The following is a 24591-nucleotide window of genomic DNA, read 5'->3' on the forward strand; positions in this document are numbered from 1 at the left end:
CAACCCACACATATACAAAATAAAAAAATGCTTTCCCAATCAGCTGCAAGATCCATACAGCACTTCTGGGAAAACTAGTAACAAATGTCATAAGAATCCTATAGCATCTCACAAATTTATCTGCAATCTATTTTTGGTCCTTTTTTGGGGGTAAGAAGAGATCAGTGCGCTAGTTCAAAGAAATATATCAAACACAGACATTACACCGTATTCTTATGCATGAGACAAAAAGGTTGAAAACACTCGATACACTATCGTGTCTGTGACAGGTTGCGCCCTGAACCAATGGAAATGAGGGACAGAACCCCAAAGCCAAAATGCTCACCAAAACTGTGTCGCCCTAATCTGAATAATGTTTCAACAACTGCTCCAAGCTGTTCGACTGGAGCCACGAATTAACAGTACAACCGTCAAACACGACAACAAGCACAGGAAGAATGCTTGCACAAACAATCAGCATCTTTGTTTAAACAATGTTGTGTACTTTTGTATCGTGTCATTTTTTGTTTCAACGTGCAGCATGTGTGTACACTCTGTATTGTGTTTTATTATGTAATCTGGGTGTAAGAATGTTGTAAGTGTATGGAGGTTATAGCAACCGGGCCAAACAAAGTTTCTCCTTGAACAACAATAAAGTTAAATCAAGTTTTATTTTCCTGCAAACACTGCCGGTCCCTCACAGACCGGTGATCAATGGCCACACTGCCGGGCTAAAGCAGGGTGACTAATTACAGCCACTTATCCTCAAGCTGAGGGGCTGCAAGTACAGGTGGCACAGAGGGAGAGAGATGGAGAGGAAGAGGGAGGTGGTGTAATCACTCTCCAGACCAGCTACTCACAGGCTAACCACACATGCTGCCACTTTAACATTTATGTCCATAAGCATCTGCAGGTTGAGATGTTGGCTAAACTCAAAGGTCTTTAGGAACCTTTTTGATAAATCGACGTGTTTATTTGTGAACACTGAAGCCTTCATGCTTTTCTTCAAAGTCATTTCAGTGCCTACAGAGTCAAATATTTTACTTCTACTTAGTAAAGTTTTAAAATGATACGATGAAGAAGAAGCCCTTGGATCAAACCTTCTTGGATGTAGAGATGTTTCAGAACACTGATTCTTTAAACTCAACATTAAACCATTGTTGAGATTTGATTATGTGTTCTTTGTGATTCTAAATGTGGCTGTTGTATTATTCTCCAGAGAGAGGCAACATTAAATGCGGAATTATCATTAATGAGCTTACAGAATTTACATCATAATCGCAGTAATCTAACTTAAGACACCATCCATTTAACTTTACAATAATACGTACAATGGATTGTTTCTTAAGTCAGTGTTGAACTATTTTAAAGACACAGTTCTGTCATTTGTAAAAACAAAAAAAAGTGGTTGGACTATGCGCTGAAATAATTATCCCAAAAGATCTGCAAACCATGACACCTGTCACCAGGAACATGATGCTACAGGTGTGCTGTAAAATATTTCCTGTTTTTCTTTAGCTATTAGGTTTGGTTTCTTCTCCAGGTTCCACCAATATTTCTAAAATAATTAATACAAGTTTATTAATAATTAATAAGAAAGGGATGAGAGCTTACTGCTTGCCCATTCATATCAGCTGTTCCTGTGTAAGTGTATTCGATTGTAAACAGCACAAGACTGTTTTCAATGAGTAAGATTCTGCTCTGGATAGTTTTTAAAGATTTATAAATTGCAGTTTAATGCTTTAATAGCAAATAGGAAACAAATCTGTTTCAAGTCCCACTGACAGTTCCACAGAACAATATACCGTTTCATTTGAACCATGTCAGAAGCTCTCTGCATAACATCCCCTCTGAAGCATGTTTACAGTAAACAAAGCTTTGTGAACGTCAGCAGGTAAACAGGGCGACATGCAGCACCCAGCAGGGTGAAGGAAACCTGTGAAGTAATGAGCACAGCTTACAAGGATAGAATGCTTTAAAATGTGGTGTGAGATAATGATGCTGAGCCAACCGGAGGAGATGTGGATTTCCAAAGCTGACTGTAAATGACAACATAATGATTGCTGCTGCATGTATGTGCCAGCAGGTGAGAATTCAGGCTGAATTTAAAGTTATACAATTGATTTCTGCTCAAGCACAACTTCTAAAGAGTCATCAAAATTGGTTAAAAACACGTCATTTCATATTTAAACTGATAAGTAATAAACAATGACCAATTCAAGTCTAAAATGTCTGTTTAAAATCATGTTGTGTTTCATTAATGTATACAGTATGAGTCATAAATCTGCAGCTCTGTAAGGACAATGGTGCTACAGTTTTTCTGTTGAACTGTTGATTTTCAAAAGGAAATTGTGTTTACTTTGCGAAAACCCCTTTAGTTGCAGTGGGAGGTTTCCTATAGCGGCCAGGATGCAGTGAAATCTGGCTGAACTAATTAAAAACTAACACAAATGCAGCTGGTGAAATGTCTCCTCTCCTGTCCCTCATCTATTCATCCATCATCCTCTCACTCGGCCCCTCCCTCGCTCGCTCCCTCCTCTCATCCCCCCCCCCCTCTGCCCCCTGCTCAGCCTAAGATCATGGATCAGAGGGGAGAGGCAGTTATTTATAGAACAGGATTCCCAAGGGAGCTCCTGGCCCCTCCGGGCATCTATGCACTCAGCCAAAAACCCCTGTGCATGTTTAAATCACAGTTAAAGAGGATCAGAGGGAGCGCGCTCGTTTAACATTCACAAATAATCAGCAAATGTCAACTCAGTGTGATAAAAACAAAGCTAAGCACAGAAAACAGTGACAGCAGCGTAATGCTAAGAGATTAAGAATAAATTGTATTCGCAACACACACACACACACACACACACACACACAGACACAGACACAGACACACACAGACAGGCACAAACACAGACACACAGACATTCCAGGTGCTGCAAGAGAAGGGAGGCAAACGCCATGGCGACCGGTGGGATAGTGGCCAGCGGTTCGTCGGACAGGGGAGTAGGGGCGGGGCTACACATGAAGGATGGACCAATCATGTTATGGGGCTAATTCAACACATGGCCTGCATGTGCACTGAGCTCAAGGCTTCACTGTCAGGTCTGGGATGGGTGTGTTCGCATGTTGATGTATGCCACCGCTTGTCCCTGGAGCATGGTAGCTGGTTGTTTTGTGTGTCACCACCTCTTTGTTTTCTTCATCTCTCTTTCTTATTTATCTCTTCCTCTGAGGGCAGCTTGTCAAGACTCACAGACTGAACTCACCGGGTTGAATCACTCTAAAAGCAACTTACCATCTCATTGAAAACATTTATGGGCGATGTGTTCTAAGGAGTGTATATGGAGATAAAAATCAGCATAACTGGCATTTTTTTAGATTTGCTTCTCTACTGGATTCATTTTTTTTTGATTTTTTTTTTTTAAAGCTTTACTGACAGTGCTGAAGAAAACTGAGATGCACAGATACAGCTCAGACATAAACCAAGGCAGAGAGCCATGCATGGAGCCACATGGTCACACTGCATGCCCTGGACACCAACCAGAATAAGAACAAAAACCTAGTTATTTAATTATGCAAAAGTATCAAATGTAATCAAACCAAAAAACAATGAAGACAAAGTAAGAGAGCTCAGATTTCTTCTATTAGGGTCAATGGCTTGCAACTGATGATTATTTGTAGTTATGGATTCATCATGCCCAATATTTTTCAAAGTTAATGGATTGATCATTGAGTCCATAAAATGACAGATGACTCATTCACATTCTTCCTGAGCTCTTATAGGCGTCTTTAAATTTAGTTTTTGGGTTCAGGAAAGAAGGACGAAAAATCATCGTTTAGAAAAGAGGATTCTGCAAACAGACAGTTTAAATCAATTACCAGAATATTGGAGCTACCACTTCCGTTCTGTTAATTACTTGATCATTTGCTGCTTCATATACAGGTTTTTCATGTCTTCTTCTACAGTGAAGGCTTTTTTCAGCTTTTTATGAGATCTATCACTGTGTGTAAACTTCTAACTTCTATACTGGACATGTACACTCTCTCTCTCTCACACACACACACACACACACACACACACACGCACAGAGGGAAAAAAACACACTCAACACACATGTACACAAAAGGCTGTGGGGAGGAACAGACGCAGCCAACTGCCATCTGCTCCATTCAGTTAAAGGCTGCTGAGCAGTGCTGAGCAAGAGTCTCCATACATCAGTACCATTCAATAAACACTGCCACTACTCAAAGCTGCACACCCACACAGCACCGACACACACACACACACACACACACACACACACACACACACACACACACACACACACACACACACACACACACACACACACACACTCTCTCTCTCTCTCTCTTCTCCAGTGGACGCACACACAGGGAAAGGTAACCATAGGCAATACGAGTTTATATAAACACATGCATGCGTCGAGATCACACATAAACATGGAACAACATAGTTAGTCAGCACACAGAGAAGCACTACATTTACTGAAACACAGAATAAACACATCAAACTGATTGACAACAAATGGTGAACCGTGAGAGAACAACAAGAGCTCTTACCCATCAGTTGTGCCGAGTTGACCGCTCGTAGTGCGTTTGTTTATGTGTGTGTGTGTCCACGTCTCTTTGTAATGTACAGTATCTGAGAGAAAGTGTGTGTGCCTGTAGCCAAAAGTGCTGCTCAAGTGGAACTGAGCTGTAAAGTCCACTGCGGTGCGAAAAACACAGCAGACCAACCTGGTTGTTTCCGTGCTGAGCAACGATCTGTGTCCCTCCCTGCCTTTCACACTCTCCGTCTCTCACTCTATGTACGGCTTCTCTCTGTTTCTCTCACTGACGTGCTTCGCTCTGCCCTCCGGCTGCCACTCTCTCTCCCTCCCTCTGTTCTTCTGGTCCCCTCCCACTCTCTCCCTCTCTCTCTCTCTCTCTCTGTGACATCAGAGGGCAGTCTCAGGCATGTTGAGCATTTTATGGGAGTCTCTCTCTCTCTCTCTCTCTCTCTCGCTCTCTCTCTCTCTCTCTCTCTCTCTCTCTCCCTGCAAACACGCCGACCAGCAGAGAGGCGGAGGGCGTCAGATTGTGACCAGCTGATTCTCATTTGACTAGACTGTGTTTTTATGAGACACCTCTGCATTTTTTTTATGCGTTTTTACTTGTTGCACACACATACACACACAGATTTGTGGATCCACTCCAATCTCAATCTTCCTACAAACCAACAGAGCACCCAGTTGTTATGGACTGGTCTGGATTTTTATTACTACATGCTTTGTCTTTCAACTGTAAAACTTCATACAAAAGGGATAATTACAGCTTTGTATCCAACTTGTTTTTACTGGTTCATGTGAGCAAATTCTGCTTGGATGCTTTATCAACTCTTGTGTACACTTATAAAATATATATATATATATATATATATATATATATATATATATTAAGCTTTAATTTTGAAATTCTGCTTCTTGATACAACACCTGAAACATCTGAAGAGCAATATGAAGAAAATAGAGAAAAGTTAAAACAATCACACAGAGACTGGGACTGAACCAGTCCAGAGATGCAGATTAACATATGGAGGCTGAAAAATGACTTGCAAATAAGTGATGAGGTTTTAATTGAACGATTAAGAGGAGCAATCAGTGCGTTTGAAGGACTCGTCTATCGAGGGGCATCAGAGTCCACTAATGAAGAGTGCGTCTCTGAAAAATGACATCTGACATATTTCTGTCATTTCAATGTGCAGTCTGATTCACAGCCAGTAGGAGAGAGTGGAGTAGACAGGATGTTAATGGGATTAGGTTGTAATGTTATGAGGATGGTTAATATTGAGGCCAGCCCTCACTTTCAAAAGTAACTACCCCGTTTCAAAGACAGGAAGAGTTCTGACTGTGACGACAACAAAGATTCAAAAGAAGATTCCACAGCTGGTATTGTAAATGACATACATGATACAAGATACCATACCATATGGTATCTGACTCAACTGTAAAATCAGTTATTGGAAGGATATACTGTACAGTCCAAACTGTTTGGAAAAATGTAATTGTAATGCCTAAGATGGAAAACAATAAACAGCTACAGATAGTACAGCTGCGCTTCTCTAAGTCAATGGTTTAAGAGTCATTGGTTGTGAAGACACACATTTGAATTAGTCAAATCTTTGCACTTTTCAGTATCTTATTCCTAACAAAGAACACAGAGCAATGCAGGGGAAAACATGGCAGGGTGTAAACCTTGAGAATCCAGCTTTAAGTTGAATCGTCCACGTCCATCACTGACAAGATTTTATGGACATATGGAGCCGCGGGCTGAGATGCAGCTAACTTTAGCTCAGTTGTTTTTTTTTAAAGATTTATTTTTGGGCTTTTTGTGCCTTTAATGGAGAGATAGAACAGTGGATAGATTCAGAAATCAGGGAGAGAGAGAGAGTGGGAAATGGCATGCGAGAAAAGTGCCACAGGCTGGATTTGAACCTGGGCCGCCCGCTTTGAGGACTATTGCCTCCATACATGAGGCGCGCGGACTAACCACTGTGCCACCAGCGCCCCAGCTCAGTTGTTTTTCTGGGAACTTGAGATCCTAAAGCCCACTGACTCATATCCTTCAGTTATATATATTTTAAAAACAACACTGTCATAACTTAACAATCTGAGATATAAAACATCTGGAAATGTTTTAATTTCCAAACGACCGCAAGTAATTGTTGGAAACGCTGGACATGAGTGCATCGTACATGAGTCTCATAAATGCTGGTATAGTAGTTTTGTGTGGCGTCGGAGTGAAAACAAAACTGACAAACCTTTAGTTGGGTATGCAGAGAAGCTTTTAAAAAAATTATGTATTGAAAAAGGTGAGACCAGCTTTGGGCACAGCAACATGAAGGGGACATCCATTGACAAATTAACTTCCACAGTACACCGATCAACACCCTGAAATGATTGTCATTCACAAGCAGTTTCCTCTTTGACTTATCCTGACTAATTACACCCATGCAGCTGGGTGTATTACATGTAATTATGCAATGTCAACAACAGAAAGAGAAAGAATAAGGTGTAATTTAACTGACCCGCCCTACCAGGTAGAACAAAACTAACCAGAGAGTGAGAGAGACACCAATAAAGTCAGTACACACCTACACAGTCGAGAAGTTAAATCAGTGACGACACATGAGAACACCTGTGGGTGTGTGCGAGTCTGAAAGGTGAGCAAAATGACTATTTATACCTTCTTAAACCAGTTGGAGTTAGACTTGTGTTGCAGCCTGATCCCACACGTCTCTGTGACGCATTCACTTACTTTGTTTATTGTAACAGTGTATAAATATCAGACCTTAGTTAGTAGTTTAAGAAATCAGCAAACAAACAGAAGTCACACCATCTGAGTTCATGTACGAGCACTGATTTTTTGCACACATCTCTTTATCTACTTGATGCGTTTTTTTTTTTCTTTTCTGGAGCGTATGGGGTCGTCTCTATCTGTGTGTGTTTGCCAGAGCTATTTTTGAAGTTCACCGTACAATCCAGGAAGCCAAGTTTTGTTTGATCAGACAGCACACCCACACACCTGGCTGCGATAACGGGCTGCGTTATCAGCTGGCTCTATGGTGTTGACGTCAAAGGTTTAGTGGAGCTTCATACAGCCATGACACTGATAACAATGAATGCTACTGAGCAAAGAAAAAAAAAACACGATTACAAACAAACATGTACACAAACACCTTTTTTTCCTTTTTTCGACACAGAGTAGCACCGATCAGATAGCTGAGTCCAGACTCGTGATTCTGAGCATGAAGAGAACCCCATGAACTTTGAGGTCAAAGTCAATGTGTGTACATCAGGTTAGTTGGTTAGTCAAAGGGTCAAAGATCAGAAGGCGGGGAGAAGAAAGACGAGTACACAAAAAGAACCAGAAAGACTCTGGTGGACAGGCGGTGAAAAAAATGTGTTTCTGGTTACAACACAGCATTTTTTTTTTTTTTTTTTTTACTGTCTTAAAACTTGTCCAACTCTGACTCTATCAACAGATGTAACACACTAGGACTACTGACCATGAAATCAGGAATACACATCTGCATGAAAGAGCCATCAAAGAAAGTCAGTGTGTTCACATGCTATTAAAAAAATGTGGATTTGTTGAGTAGGTCCGTCCAAAACTGGACTTTTTAAAATGCATGTAAACCTGTTAGTCCAAATGAAATCATACTAAATTGAACTTATACTCCAGCAGCATGTACAGTATGTACATCTACAAACCGGCCTACAGGGGTATCGACTCCTGGCTTTAAAGTCAACAACAGCATATATGCTTTGAAGAAAGACAGCGAGGAAAACAAGACGAAGGTATCAACATGTCGAGTGCTATGGTGAGAACCATGCATTTTTGAACAGACAAGGACATAACTTATTTTGTGTCAGCTGTTCAGAGTTAAACACAGTAGAGTTCATGGAAGAAAAACAACAAAACCAATGTAGTTAGGTGTTTTTAGCGCTCTCAGTTAAAAACGATTCAACCTTTGGAACAGCGCCACGATCGTCAATAAAGTCATCTGATTCGTTTTTTTAAAGCACTCACTGAAACAGAAAAAAAATGATGATATGAAGTCATTAGATGCACATCAAATAGACACAAACAGCAAAAAAGGTCATTTAAGTGAAGCATCTGTGACAAATGAAAAGAAGAAGGTCTATGGAGAAGCCAGTTGTTAGAATGTGTTTTTATAGGTAGCCTACAGGAGCCCTTTTAGAATAAGTAAGTGTTAAATCATAGTTGATTTGTGTGATGAATTGCCTGAACGTGATCTGATGCATTGCATGTTGTAAATGGCGACACATCGTGAATCATTAAAGCACTTTTTTTTGATGGCGTTGTGGTTGTTTTTGTGCATTAGCATCCAGGTCTTCACACTCGTGACTGACTGCCGACATGCACTGGACCTGAGAAGTGATGTTGTATTGACATGTCGCTTTGTTGGATGAAAGTGAGGGTGCTAGAGGGAGCAGGGTTGTAAATATGCCAAAGATAAGACAGTGAACTTCCATTGTGGCAGAGGGCCCGTGCAGTTATTTGCTACAACCAATGAGAGAGCCAGACGAGGCGATAAGTGAGCATCTCCGAGATAAATAGCTCATGTAGCTATCTGCATCAGACTCAGCGTGCACTTGTGCCTTAAATAATGCATGTGGCATAATGATTGCAAGGCATGCTGAAATACAGAGTGTGGCAGCCAGGCAGACAGGCCTGATGAATAAGTAATGGACGGCATCCGCCTCCCGATGTACACACATGTGCACACACAGACACACACACACACACACACACAGAGCATCCATGCAAACCATAACCACAGGCTGGTTCACGCTCAGGAGGGGGGGGGGGGGGAGAGAGAGAAAGATAGCAAGTCTTATTTTTGTACCTTCTTATGCTCTTGTCCCCCCCTCCTCCCCCTCCTCCCAGTGACAGGGGGAGTGGAAGGGGGGAGGGGGGGGATGCTTTTTTCATCTGGCTCCCCTGGGGACCCCAGACCTGACTCCAAATATGTGAGGTACTGTGTCATTTATTATTGATTTGGGTTATTTATAATACACACACTCTCTGCAACCCCTCTCTACATCTCTGAATCCCCCCCCCCCCCCCTCTCTCTCGCTCTCTCTCATTGAGTATACTATCTCTGGAAATTATTATTCCAAGCAATCATTAGACTTTTTATAATGATTTTATAATGATACTTTTTTTCTGTTGAAATAAAAACAGATTCAGGCAATGTTTGGAGTTTCTAATACAAATCACAACATGCTCAGTTCATGCAGAATATGACAACCCGACGGTACAATACACTTATGTCTTCATTCAATACTGCTATAACAACACAGCTGAAGTGTAGAGGAAGTATTGTTTTGTGCCAAAATCTTGTACTTTCTCCCTTGCATATTCAGCCAGTTCTATTACTTAACAAATACAAGGCAGAAGGATCGTAGTCATTAAAACATATTTTATCCGTTTTTGTTTTACAGATCAGCACAAGAAGAGGACCACAGCAAATTGCAGTGTTATAGGTCAGTGTTTTCAGCTGTCACAGGTTTGCTCTCAAATTCTTTCAATATGTCAGCAATTTTTAAAAAGTAAGAAAAAGTGCACTCCTTCTTAAAGAAGAAGAATAGTTAAAATCGTATGTGACTTACAGGATAAACACTGTTTTTATAAATCATTCACTTTCATAGATTCAGTAAGATGGCTTAAGGACTCAAAGCAGAAGAGTGTTTGAATTACAGTAAGTTGCTCCATTCAAAAGAAGAAGAAGGTGTTTATAGTAATTAGTGTTTTGTTGTGTTTGTTGTGCGTCTGCTCTGCATTGTGCGTCATGTTTCTATGAAAAAGAGGATAGGAATCAATGTCGCAGCCACGAAGACAAAGACGTTTGGCTGAGTGACAAATAAACTTTATTGTTGTGAAGCAGCGACAGTAAAACATCTTTGGAAACGAGCGCCTCTCCCACAGGGCTGAGGACTGTTTGTTTACGATGAGTTAAAGAATACATGGATATAAACAGTGGATTGATCTGCCAACCTCAAGAGGTCAAACCGTTTAGTTATAAAATATGAGGAAATGAGAGTCAAAAGGAAGGCAGATTTAAATAAGGAACATTTGTTTTTATGCTTTTACTGTCACATGAAACTTCCAGACTGTCAATGTTTGAAATTACTGTTTTCAGAATTCCATTGATTTTGCTCGGCTAATAATATGAAACATGTCTATTTTTTTTTGTAAAGGGTAGTTTGCATTTTTATTTTTAGAGATTAAACTACACAGCAATGTGTTTAATATATAATGCAGTGCAAGAAGATAAATAAAATTCCCAAACAGGAAAAAGCAAGAAGCGAAGTCCAATGTTGGAAAATGAAGACGGTGCTGAAGTTTTCAAAAATGCAGTTCCTTGAGTGACCACTTGAGGCTGGCTTGAAAAACCAAGGAGTCCAGATAAAACCTATATTAAAATGCTTATTTTTACAGCAGAAATTAACATGTTAACAGCCAAACTGGGGGTTACATTAAAAAAAAAAAAAAAATGTTACAATATTTGTTTATCTAAACATGAAGCGTTAGTTAAGAGTTTACATAGTAAGGAGCATTTCCAAGATGGGACATCGCTGAGACTACTTAGATGTTTAACACAGTCTATTAGGAAAAGCTAATGCATCTCAGACCAGCAGACACTAACACGGTTAAAGCTGTTTTTCTTCTTCTGCGATCAAAGCAAAATCAACTGAAATCAACTCTTTTAGAAGCTCAGTGGAAAATGTCTGACTTGACTTCTTGGGATTTGGGCAGATAGCGTCGCCGGTCCCCAAAACGATAAAACTTCTTACATGGTTTTTAGTGATGCTTTTTGGTTTGCTAAAATGATTTATTTGTAACAAGAAAGAAACCCACTGAACTCATCCACAGATTGAGACAAGACAGGTTTGAAATGTTATCCTTCTATAGCTCGTAAAAAAAAGGCTATATTATTATAACTATGATTTAGCTAAATGTACGCTCACCATTTAAACATTTTCATACACAAGAATTATCTGTTTGCAAAATTCTGCCTAAAAAAAAGGTACATGTGCACACTTATACCCACAAAAAAATGGACACATTTCTCGTCTCCTCACCTCGGACTGTTGAGGTAAAACAAGCTCTGCAAAAATAGCCAAAACAAGAATCTACTCCAGACTGTTCTAGGAAAAACCTCAAAGCATCAAAGCTTAGAAACCAGCTTCCTAAAAACCCAGACGAGGTAAGACAAAGAGTTGTTTTGAGCGAGCATGCTTCTGTGGGGAGCTCCGTTCATTCATATTTTACGCCCTCTCCTTCCGTCTCAATGGTAATGCTTTTCCAGTCTGCTCTGAGTTTGCAGCAGACAGAGAGCCATTAGCTGTCGGCGATGCTAAACTGAAGTTATGAGAGATGTCAGCTAACCACAGCGATCCAAATGCACTTTAAATCACATGGGTCACGGGAATGCCCCTGTGCGCCGAAGCTAGACTCAACACATTCTTATGTACAGTGAGGATTACACCGGGCTAAAATGGGCTCGACCAATATATCCTAAAGATGTACACAAATATAGAAGAAAAAAAGGATATAAATGGAAACCACAACATAATAAAGAAAGAAGAGTTCAACTTTAAACTGAAAGGAAAGCGTTAAAGGAGTCATGGAGCGAGTGGAAACAGCTAATCTGAGAAAAGATTTCTACATTACTTTAGATATTTGCAGAATTTTCTTCCATTTGAACAGATCTCTTCAGTTGAAAAATGTTCAGTGCACTGGTGAGGCCTGTTCAATCTGTCATTCAGTAATTAAAGAGGAGCTGACGTCTCAGCTTTGTTAAAGACAAAGTGTTTTCTCGATGACTTCTTGCAACACCACTCGACTTTGAAAACTGGTATTAATGACTGAAGACAGATATGTATATAGTCTATGTCTTCTCTTAAAGGAGTGTGTGGGTAAATGCAGTCTATTACTGCTGTCCATCTCGTAGCTATTACGGCTGTGGGCTTGGCTCTAATGAACTCCTCTTCCCGGACAAGGGGAAGGCCTGCCTCTGGTCATGGTGGCGTTGTTGGCCAGGAGCAAGCAGAGCCCCTTTGTGAGCGCAAAGCAAAGGTCTGAACCCTGGAGTGGTCATACATAATAGATAGCTTCTAGAGAACTCCTCTGGAATCATATGGTCCTGCCTTGGCTTTTTAAAAAGCCTTTACAAAACACACCTCTGCATTAACAAGTGAGTGTAAGAGGAAGTGAACAGCCAGAGTGACATATACATCATATCTGGCTGTTTATCCTCACATCAGCACATAACCAATTTTTTTACACAGGTAAAAATCATAGTTTGATATGTTAGCGATACCTTGCTTCATCTAATCGTTATCACCAATGAGACATCTGCCTTGACTTGTAGAGGGAGCAGCCAATGGAAACCACAGATACAGGATGTCAAAATCCAGCAATAATGATCTGCAGCTCTCACTTTCTAAAACAAAGTTCATCCAAGAAGATATTCCCCTTAGATCTCACAATTTCAGCCCCTTTCAAACATAAATTTAGAACCATTTACAGACAATTTTCAGATTTTTAGGTCCTGACATTTTCCACAACCTCTGTTTCACACATGACCGACAGAATGGGAGATTTCCAGAGTTGAACGTGTCTGGAAAAAGTCTATTTGGTTTAAGTGCACCCACAGTAATGGTTAATGTTTCTGGTTATTATCACGGCAACATGTGAAAGGACGTTTAAAAAATGAAAACTCGCGAGTTGATAGCAATATACAAGAAACAGAGGCAAGCAGTAATGAGTGAAAAGAAGAGGAACTGCTCAATGTGAAGAATGTCATCACCCTGCTCTCTTGCTGCCTGGCGATGAATAATCCAGACTTTCACCTGCTGCCGACCCGTCACACATTCATCCATTCAGACTTTGTGAGAAGAGTGCTTGCAGGAAAAAAAACATGTTTAAAGTGCAGGTCAACTGATTCTGACATTTGGGTTGACAAGTGCAGCCAAGCTGGACATTGTCGAGACATTTTCAGGAGTGCAAAAGAGGCTTTAGACTCATTAAAAGAGCTAAAGCTGTGACACAACCCAGATATAAAAGAAGTAAGAACACAGAGTAAAATGTAACTCCAAAACACTTTTCATGTTGATTCATTTGAAAACAGTACACAGACAACATATTGAATGTGCAAACTGAAACTATGCACTCATTGTCAATTTGATTCATATTTTAACACAGCATCCAAACCCAATCAGAGCTTTGTTTTCAAGTGTTTAGGTATACACTTGTGGTCATTGTTCTGTAACTCGACGTCAATCTGTACTGAGCACAATTTACAATCATTTCCGAATCTTAAGAGTGTGTATTCATGCAAAACATAATGACAAACATCACCCCACACTCCAGACATCTAGGTCTGAGCCAGCCAGCCAGCCCGGCAAAACCCACCAGGCCATATATAAAATTCATGACAGGGTAACATGGTAAAACCATTTTCCCTCTACCACCACACAAGCTCAAACTCTTTCTACCACACACAGTCTGGGTGCTGTGGCTGTCAGGATAATGGCACTGAGGCAGACAAAGTAGGTTAAGGCATTGCCTGTTCTGCTGGAAGACAAAAACAAGTCTGGCTCTCGTGCCATACTTTCTTAAGATACCAAATGGGAAAAGTGTGCGTGTGAGTGTGTATGTGTGTGTGTGTGTGTGTGTGTGTGTGGTGTTGACATGATGGCCACAACCTTAGGCTATGTCTGTAGATATAATTAGGCACTGGTACACTTTCTTGTATTCCCTTTATAACTCAATTCTGTCTCTAAGGATCGACCCTGATTTCACCCCTGCTCTCTGATACCTTTAGGTTTGCTTTATCATACTGCCTTGAAAAAAAAAAGGTCGGTGCATGAATTAACTGATTGATTGTCTTTTTGGACCTAACTTATTTGGATTCTCAGTCTTTTTATGACGACTCAAAGCATGTTAAGACCGCTTGTCATATTCACCCTTTCACACACACATTCATACATCTTGGAGGTCAGTGTCCTGCCTGAGCACATTTCATCATGCAGACAGTAGAACCGTTTGACTGAGAGACGACCCACTCTACTGAGTCACAGCAAGCCCCTGAAATATTCTGCAGTGTCTTCATAGCTTTGCAAATACAATCTGATTCCCTAAAGTCGTCAACTTGCTGATTTTAAGCTTCATTTGTTGTTGCAATTGAAATAAATGATCTAAAATGATTAGGTGCAAGATAATTACAAATTAGATTCAGGAAGCTCTGAAAGATTAAGGTGAACGTGATTTCATTTCAGTTCATCAGAAGTTCAGGACAGACGTTTGGAATCAATCCTTGGGTAATGACTTTGATAGGGTCTTTACTCTGTGTGTGTGTGTGTGTGTGTGTGTGTGTGTGTGTGTGTGTGTGTGTGTGTGTGTGTGTGTGTGTGTGTGTGTGTGTGTGTGTGTGTTTGTCTTAAGTGTGCCTTAGCCTGATGGTGGCAAAGAAGAAAAGAAGCAGCTGCCCACTGACTCCTGCCTGCACCAAACTGGCACCAGTCTGCGGCACACATGCCAGGTCAGGGAGTGTGTGTGTGGGGGGGGGGGGGGGCGGTAGGGGGCTTTGGGTTCCCATCTGGGGAACTGGCACCAGGGCCTGAGGGGCATGTGCGCTCCCTGGTGAGCGTGTGTGTACAAAACAGGTAATCTTCAATTAGGAAAAAGTGACAAGTCAAGCTGGTGTTGATTACTTCTGTCAGTGTTGGGGTTTAGGAAGAAAAAAAGAAATCACTACAATCTATTGGTGGGTAATGGTGACAGTGCATGCTGAAAAGTAAAATGTGTTAGCATATCAGCATTGCTCAGGATGTTGGTCATTTCTTTCTTCTATGATTAAAAGTAAAATGTTTTGACTCACCATAGATACTACTTGTCCTCAGGGAAGTCTCTCTTCCACTTGAGATTTTAAACATCAACTGCAGCAAAGGCAAACAAAAAAAAAAAAGAAAGTGGGGTTGAGAGAACGGTACAGAAGCGGACCCAATGTTTTGACTGCCAATTTCCCCAAATCTCTGCTCTGTACATGTAAAGGGACATGTCCTACACAGCCACAAACACACATATTTGCAGTGTCAGGATTAAGGTCAAGCATTCAGTCACGCACGCACGCACGCACGCACGCACGCACGCACGCACGCACGCACGCACGCACGCACGCACGCACGCACGCACGCACTCACTCACTCACTCACTCACTCACTCACTCACTCACTCACTCACTCACTCACTCACTCACTCACTCACTCACTCACTCACTCACTCACTCACTCACTCACTCTCACACTCACACACACACACACACACACACACACACACACACACACACACACACACACACACACACACACACACACACACACACACACACACACACACACACACACACACACACACACACACACACTCCAATGAGTGGGGAGGGAGGCAGCAGGGGTCTGGCTGTCGCACAAGTGTGTACGCGCGGTCAAAGTGACCTACAGACAGTGTCCTCTGGAACACACCTCGCTCTTCATCTCTGGCATCTCAACACTAATATTTTCCACTTTAAACTGATTTTCCAATCTCTTCTCTTCATGTGGTGCGTCTGTTATCAACAATATAGCGCACAGCATAGCGTTCACCAGAAAGATTCAAAGCCAGGAGGAAATATAAGTGATCAAACAGAGGGTGTAATTCCAGATCTTCTCAAAAGATGTTGACTTTCTTAATAATTGCAAAATGGAGATTTGGAGATGTCAATATTTGAACTTGTGGGAAAACAAGATCATAGTATGAAATGGTGAAAATTCAGATTGAGACCAAAGAACATTTAGATTCTGGTCTGAAAAAGTGTTAATACATTATGACCCTTTGCCTTTATTCTGGGCCAGAATTTGTCCAATTTCATAGAAACATAATTTCTAAAACATTTAGAATTGGTCAAAATGTTTATCAGACCACCACACAACACATTACATTGATGTAAGTGACTTTGACAATGCAATGACAGTTGGGAAGTATGTCATAAAACCACAGATCTCCTGAGATTGACAAATGGAAAAGTTTCTATAATTTACAGCATCTTTAAACTTTCAGTAAACGTCCAAAAAGCCATGTGAGTGAAAGGGGTCAGAAAAGGATTGTTGGATCGGTTCACGCTGAGAGGAATGCAACAGTGACTAAAATCACCACAAGTTACAACCTAAGGATGCAGAAGAGCTGACTGCATTACAAGTCCAATCTCAAGTGGGATTGTCTTCATCAGCTATGAAGTCAATCAGTTTTTGAAGCTAGCTAACCAAGACTGAAAAGCAGGAGTTCCAATAAACAAATGTGTGACCTGATAAGTCTTGAATTCTTTATTGACATGCAGATAAATAATAGGGACGGGATTTGTTATGAACAACGTGATTTAGCCTACTTTCACACCAGGTTTTGAATACAGCGACTCTGCCACGCCTGTTTGGTTTTGTACTAACTCAGAATTTCTTACACAGTTGGATAATGTTCAGAAAAAAAATTAACGGTTGAGTATTGTAAAAACATAAATTGGTGGTGCACAATCATCACCATTGCCAGGCGTCACCAGCAACGACTTAGCCAGCCTCGGCAAACCAATTTGAAATTGTTGTTGTTGTTTAATTGTTGACATTTGTGATCCTGTTCTAAAATGGTATCACATTTCATCATGACAATTATTGCACAAGACATTTTTCTTCTCAACTTCATTAAATTGTGCTCAATTTTCACTGTTTTCTGAATGTTTTCTTTACTTTGGACAAGTCAACTATAGTCTCAATTTAAACGTCCATTTAACCAACTGGGGATTAGTCGTTAAACATCCCCAGTTAATAGAACTGGTGATTGAGTTTTGGTTAACATCAAACCCCTGTCTAATAGGTAAAAGTCCTGCGCTGATTTTTCATGGCCATTCAACCAAAGCAGACTTCAACAATCACTAACCGCAGCTGCTCTGTGAATGTAATATTGGAGCTGATGGACGAGACGTCCAGAGCCATGATGAAGCGTTTGTATTGGCCATCTTGGGGATGAGAATACATTAATGCATGAATACATGAATATATCCAGCCGTTCCAGTGATTAAAACTGGAGGTATGGGTGTAACGAGTGGGGAAAATCTTCTGGATACATAACCATACATTATCACTAACACTGAAATGGCTTCGCTGTACTGTACTGGCGACCTTATCAAGAGGCTATTGTGGAGAAAAAAGAAGATTCCTACCCTGTATTTAAAAGTTTTACCTTATAACGCAGCCACCCAGTATATCAGCTAAATGTGCAGATCGAGCATGTAAAATAAGAGGCCAAGTGAGGACAGAAATAGCATCTCATGCTGAGAAATACAAGTGGAGTTGAGTGCAAAAGCAAGCGGGAGGGCTGGTAATGTGTGAGTGAGAGAGTGAGTGAGTGAGTGAGTGAGTGAGTGAGAGAGAAGATTTAAGAGAAATAAAGAGAGAGCGAGAATGAATTTGGCATAACCCAAAAGTACGCTTCTCTCCACTTTTCGTAATTTCCTTCCCAGAGTTTTGAAATGGTAATGAGCCTGCTGATATTTGCATAATGTGCCTTTCCTCGTCCCTCTTTTTCTACTCATCCACCTCTGCTCCTGCTCTCCTCCCATGTCTCTGTCTTTCAAATTCTAATTCAAACAGGCTTGACCGCATCAAAATGCAGAACTGCCAAAGCCCATTTTACAAGGCAGTGACAAATGTGTCTCATTGTTTTCACACTTTCCTTCCATTCATTGCACTAATTTTACCTTTTGCTCACTCCCTCTCCTTCTATCTTGGCTGCTCTGATATAATTAACAAGCTTTAATAAGGATGAGCAGTTCATTCAGAAAAAAACCAGAAGCTGGCTAACAGGGTCTGCCTCTTTACAGCTCTTCATCCTCCTCTCCCAGCTTGCCCCCTGCCTCATTTTTCTGCTAAGCTTTAATATCAGCGCAGTGCAGACTGAAAACGGACATGTGCACAAAGCTTTAAAAAAAAAAAAAAAAAAAAAAGACAACTGTCACGTTTCTTGACGATCACCAACCTAGCACACCAGGCTGCGATGAAAGAAGCCAGAATGAAAATTCCCCCCCTTCTTCCTCATCACTTCTCTCACCTTCTCCTCACTCCTCCTCACTCCCTACAGTGTCTGTGCTTTGACAGTCATGTGTGAGTGGAGCGTGGGCTGCTGCTAATTTGTGCAGAGTGGGAGAAAGCTGTTTTGGCTTGGGGAGAAAAGAGCTTAGTTTAGGCTATATGGTGGCGGGATGGATGCAGAGATGTGCTTAGCAAACACACACACACACACACACACACACACACACACACACACACACACACACACACACACACACACACACACACACACACACACACACACACACACACACACACACACACACACACACACACACACACACACACACACACACACACACAGAGAGAACATCAAAACATGTTTATCTGCTCTTTACATTGCGCTCCTTTTCCTCGTGTCACATCGACATTAACGAATACAAGCAGATGCTCAAACCCACATTCCCGTCTATGTGTGGAAGTGATTCTGAGAGGTGCTGACTTCTGTTCCTCTTACAGTACCTCCTCCTGTGCGTCATTTAGTCATCCTGCTTAATATGCAACCAAATCTGTCTCCATCACCCGGTCGTCCTCGTCATCATCATCCTTCACCTCACTCTTCCTCTTTATTCATTTTATTCTAAATCGCTGCTCGCTCTGATTGACACTTATTCTACTTTTGACGCCAAACTTCTCTGCGAAAATGCAGAAAAACACACAAACAAAAACAAGGATTTTTAAGGTCACCAGCGTCGGCTGCAGCTGTTGCCTTCTTATTCAGTCCTGTTCTGTAATAGACTCCACCAATAAAGGACAAACACACACACACACGCACAGGAAGTGTTACTGAGGCTTTTGGCACCCACTTAATTAACTCTAACACGTCCCATGATTGTGTTAACACAGCATTGTAGTGCACATTATTCCAATAAAATGCTGTTGTCTTTTTTTGGCAGGCATTTAAACATTTTGTTATTATTAGGGCTGAAACAAAATTCTGAATTTGTAAGTGTCCTTTGATTGACAGGCTGGATCTGATGGTTTGGCTATAGAGGAACACAAGAACAGTTCTCATCTAGATGCCTTTGCTTTGGCTTTACTTTGTAGTTGAGTTGATGGAGAACGTTTCCCACCCCCTGCATGGGCAGCTCCTTCAGCGGCAGGCTTTATATTTAAATTGTACTGTGTTCACTTTTTGTTTGCAATCTTTGCTCTTTGCTGCTGTAACACTGTAAATTTCCCCGTTGTGGGATAAACAAAGGATTGTCTTATCTTATATTATCTTATCTTAGTTATAAGTCTGCAGTTTCTACATTTATGAGCAAGTTGTCTCTGAAAAACTTGGATCCATTCATTCTAACATTCACTCTATAACCTTGGAATTAAAACTCTTAAAAGTTAGCAAAAGTACAGAAAATATATTTGAAAACTAAACAAAGGTAGCATTTCTACCCTCCAACACCTACTTGTCAAAATGAGTAATAAAGAGAAGGGAGATGCTTTTACAAAACTAATCATACTTTAAACACAATGCATCACAGTTAAAGGCTCGTATGTCTCTGTATCAAAGCTTTTGGGAGAAATTTCAGGCAAGGCAAGGACTTTGCTTTTCACATCCAAGTTCAAGAAATTATACTTTAAATTATAAGCACTTATGTTCAAGCAATCATTCTTTTTACAATATTTCTGAAACGCTGTCTTCAACTTCAAAAGACGCCCAACAAGGATGAAGCAGCTTTAAAAGGAGAGTGAATGTGTGCATGTCTTGTCTGTGTGTTTATGCATGTGTACGTGTCACTGCTGCGAGCACAGAAACATGCTATTAACAGACGAAGGCTTCAGGTCTTGGCAACCATATCTGTGACATCACTGCTGCATCAGCATTTCCTCCTGCCACACGGGACAAACATACCGCTTGTGGGTTGATGACATGCTGATGTGGCGCGATCATCCCACGTTCCTGTCAACAAGAGCGCGAAGTTCCAACAAACTGTCTCTTTTCACTTGTACTTAGGCCCATGTGCAGTGTGAATTCTAAAAGCAGACTTTCACTGAATAATACATTGCCATTTACTAAAAACAAAGTGCAGCGTCAGCGGGTGGAAATGATTACATACTCGAGAGTAAATGATAAGTTTCCTCGTACTGACGGAGTGTGTTTTCTGAGCCGTGCATTAGCCAGCTAAGGCAAACCACGTTATCACCAAATCACAAACCACACTGATGTTCTGCATCACCTGTGGTGCATTACACATCAGTTAACCAGAGGACATGATGCATCCATCACTCAGCTCGGAGTGAGTGTATCCCTGAAGGCTGAGAGCGGGGAAGCACCACGGTTAGTACTGCTATAAATAAATGAATATCTGGTGATTCTTGCGCTCTGGGTTTTCCAAAGGTCACTTCTTAATAAGTATCAGAATGGCCAGCATGGCTATGGATATTAGGGATATGACTGTGATATTATATGGTACTGATAACCATGTACACTATGCTGAGCCATTGCAGCCTCACTAACATGCTAGAGACTTTTCTCCCTAGAGAGGGAGAATTGGGCGAACATGTTGAGCTTTATTTCATATTAAATCAACCCAGTCAAAGTCTAGTTGGATAAGAAAAGACAATGTGTGTTTTAGTTTTTTTTTGTTAATGTTGTTACAGTAAAACCTCCGATTAAATAAAGGCATTTGAACTACTGTATATCCTTTACTCTAGCGAGAGTGCCTGAACATAGCCCTGTGGCTTTCCTCCTTCCTCCCCTTCCTTTCTTTATGTAGACCAGGAGTTCACAACCCAGCCCCCCCCCCCCGAGAACACCTAGTATCCTTTCCTTACTGATTGTGTTTTCTTGAATTTATCGACCACAATATATCCTATCCTACAGTCAGCATCCACTGCTCTGCAATCAAGGTGTTTCACATTTGAGTCATTGATTTTTCAGGGTGATGGAAGGAAATCATTTCTGCCATGACTTCCAACAATCTCAACTCCATCCATCAATTGTTTAGCTCACAAACAGTTAACATGCAGACATATATTATGTAAATGTTAACATACCGAAATGGTTGTTTGCAGGTGGTTTAAGAAATTCCAACAGTTGTTCCTTGCTGGTCAAGCTACCTGTTTGAGGCAAGAAAAAAAAAAAACAGCTTTAATGTGGTGTTCAGTATCAAAATCAGCAGCTGGATATATGCAAATCAACAACATGTGTGTTCAGCGCACAAGGAAAAGGAGGTTTGGAGGAACAGAGCAGGATATGGAGAAACCAAAAGGGTGAAAAAAGGGTTTGAAAAGAGAAATGCATGTATTTTAAAGTGAAAAGAAAAACTGAAGTTGATGACAGCTTTACTGAAAAGTTGGAGACAGAGAAAGGTGATATTCAAACTTGGTATAGAAACAACCCACTGCCTACATTCTTAAACAAGATCCCTATGAATTGCCATTTAAGAAATGCACACAGACAAATCATCTATTCTCCCGACTCCCTATTACTGTATCTCCAAAAACCGCTGCAGCAATTTAAGTCCCATTTACTGCAAATCTTCACAATTGAGTTGAACGGACTGAACTTGTCTGAAGCTGGAGGAAAGACAATTTTCCCCTTGAACGACTACAAGGTGTCAAAAAAATAATACAGAGGCCTGAATGACATGTTGAGATGTAACCAGGATTTGGCTCCATATAGGAACACTTTCTGTTTTGAAATAAAACCATGAAACATATTGAAATATATTCATTTACATGTATAAGTCTCACATTCAAGGTACAATTCTTCTTTGAGATACAGCAGTAGACGCTCTGTGTTCTGCATACAACATCGGTTTATCCTGAAGATTGGCAGCTCGTTTGGATGGTGGGGTCAGTAATCCTGCATATAGCTTGCCTGTACTCGGTGGATGTCAGGCAGTGCAGACACAGTGGGATGTTTTCAGAGTGCATTTAAGAATCTCGTACTAGTAAGTAAGTTTAAAACAGATAAACAACTTTTTCAAAGACAGCAACACCACAAAAACTGGCAGAATCTCTCAGGCAAACATCAAGTCTGTCTCCATCACCACCAGCGTGTAAATAGTGGACACAGACAGACGTGGAGAAAGGAAACTAAGTGTGTAGGAAAAGGAAAATGTGAGCCGAGGCCATGTGCTGTGTCACACATGAACGAGCAACAGCACACGACATACCCACCACTACTATGGATTTTTATTTTTCTGGGTTGCTAGGCGCTATTTTCAGCCTTAGCAGACTGCTCCATGATTAATACATGATGGAGGGAGGGGCTGAATTAAATATTCATATCTAACGCACTAACACACACACGCACACAGACACACACACGCACACACCAAATGCATACGCTTCAATAATAAACTCTGGGCAAAGCTTCCTTTGTTTCTTTCACAAAAGTACAAAAACAAAAATCTAGTGCAGGACAGCAGACAAACTTAACAAAATCACATCCTTGTCTGCAGTAAGAGAAGGAGATATCTTCCTGAGACTTTCCCTAGAAGAGGACAAAAAGACAAAAAATAGAGGAAACAAGTGTTGTGTGAGTTTTACAGTAAATGAAGGCTGGATGTGTGTGTGCATGTCTCTGTGTGTGTGTGTGTGTGTGTGTGTGTGTGTGTGTGTGTGTGTGTGTGTGTGTGTGTGTGTGTGTGTGTGTGCGCGCATGTCAGTAGGGTGGCAGTGGCAGATGGCAGAAAGATGACACCAGAGTTTGATAGGCGAGAGACAGGCCAAGCAATCGCACACACACAGACACTAACAAACATACAAGTGAGTGTTTTGCATCTTCCCTCAGTTGCACATAGTAATCGCCACCTTTCTTTTTCCTTTTAAACCCTTTGCACGTACTTACATCCAGTTAAATACACATGGCTTCCTGTCGGCACCGAGCGTATATAAAAACAGAGGGAAGAATGTATGGATGTGTGTCTTTATCTCTGTGTGTACAGGAAACGTTTCTCATGGAAAGCAGGCAGGTTTATTGGGCGGTCCAGCCATGACCGAGCAGCAGATTATGACCTCCAGCCCCTGGAGAGGAAGACAGGTCAAGTGCTTTCTGCCTTAGCACACAGTGATGAGAGAATATTGCCATGGTTACCACAACAAACAAATATGCAGAGTTAGGGAGAGGACACACTTGTATGAGGAAGGAACCATGTTCTTGTAAATGGAGATGCATTACGGGGAAAAAGTCTGGATTTGTTTTAATCTATTAAAAGCACTCTTTCAAAAAGTCTTCAGGGTATTGAGGTAAGAAACCTTTTAAATGCAAAATGTTCATATAAATCTGTTTGCTCTAGGAGGTCACTTTTATGATAACATTATAATGGAGTTGGGGGGAAAGCAGGAGGAGCAACCAGTTAGTTCCATTCGTCCTCCCTCTCCATGCATGTTTTTGCATCTTGTGATGATATCCTTACTTCCAAAATACCCGCTCCATTCAAAACTTTATTTGAATTTAGAAATTAAGGATGTCACATTCTCTAAGAGCTGTGAGTATAATCTTAAATGCTCTCTTATTAACATTAAAGCATCACATTTTTCAGAGGTTAGAAATGGAAGAATAGGAGGCGCTAGATGGTCTAGTGGTTAGAAAAAGAAAAAAATTCATGTACCGGGTATGCAGTCCTCCATACAGGAGGCCCGGGCCTCTATCCATTGTCCTATCAAATAAAAAAGTAAAAAGCCCAAAAATAAATCTTAAAAAAATGACACTTTTCTTTGTTATTTGAATTCATGTAAACTGAGCATTGGGTTTGGTTTCTTCTCCCCATTATTTCATAAACGTAACAGTGAAAAAATAGTAAGAAACACACAATTAACCATTTTTTAAAAATGTCCAATAAATCAGCTCTTTGTATGACACACATTGATTGCATAGATCAATAAATGAATTTAATTAATTTAATCATAAATCTGTAGG

At 40.8% G+C, this 24591-nt stretch overlaps 1 protein-coding gene across 3 annotated transcripts in view; it reads right to left on the reverse strand.

Moving 5' to 3' along the window:
- Nucleotides 1-24591, reverse strand: part of hdac4 (histone deacetylase 4) — a 130366-nt gene that overhangs the window by 59266 nt on the left and 46509 nt on the right. Inside the window, exons 3-4 of one of the 3 annotated variants that reach the window (XM_065961952.1) lie at nt 21720-21782; nt 15449-15506 (exon numbers count right to left, since the gene is read on the reverse strand). In XM_065961952.1, coding sequence (XP_065818024.1) covers nt 15449-15503 — 55 coding nt within the window. In that variant the 5' untranslated portion in view covers nt 15504-15506; nt 21720-21782. Of the gene's footprint in view, nt 1-4554; nt 5366-15448; nt 15507-21719; nt 21783-24591 lie in introns of those variants that run through there. The other 2 variants (XM_065961951.1, XM_020644759.3) reach the window with 2 other exon arrangements.

Source organism: Labrus bergylta, chromosome 13 (assembly GCF_963930695.1).
Source record: "Labrus bergylta chromosome 13, fLabBer1.1, whole genome shotgun sequence".
Classification (NCBI taxonomy): Eukaryota; Metazoa; Chordata; class Actinopteri; order Labriformes; family Labridae; genus Labrus; species Labrus bergylta.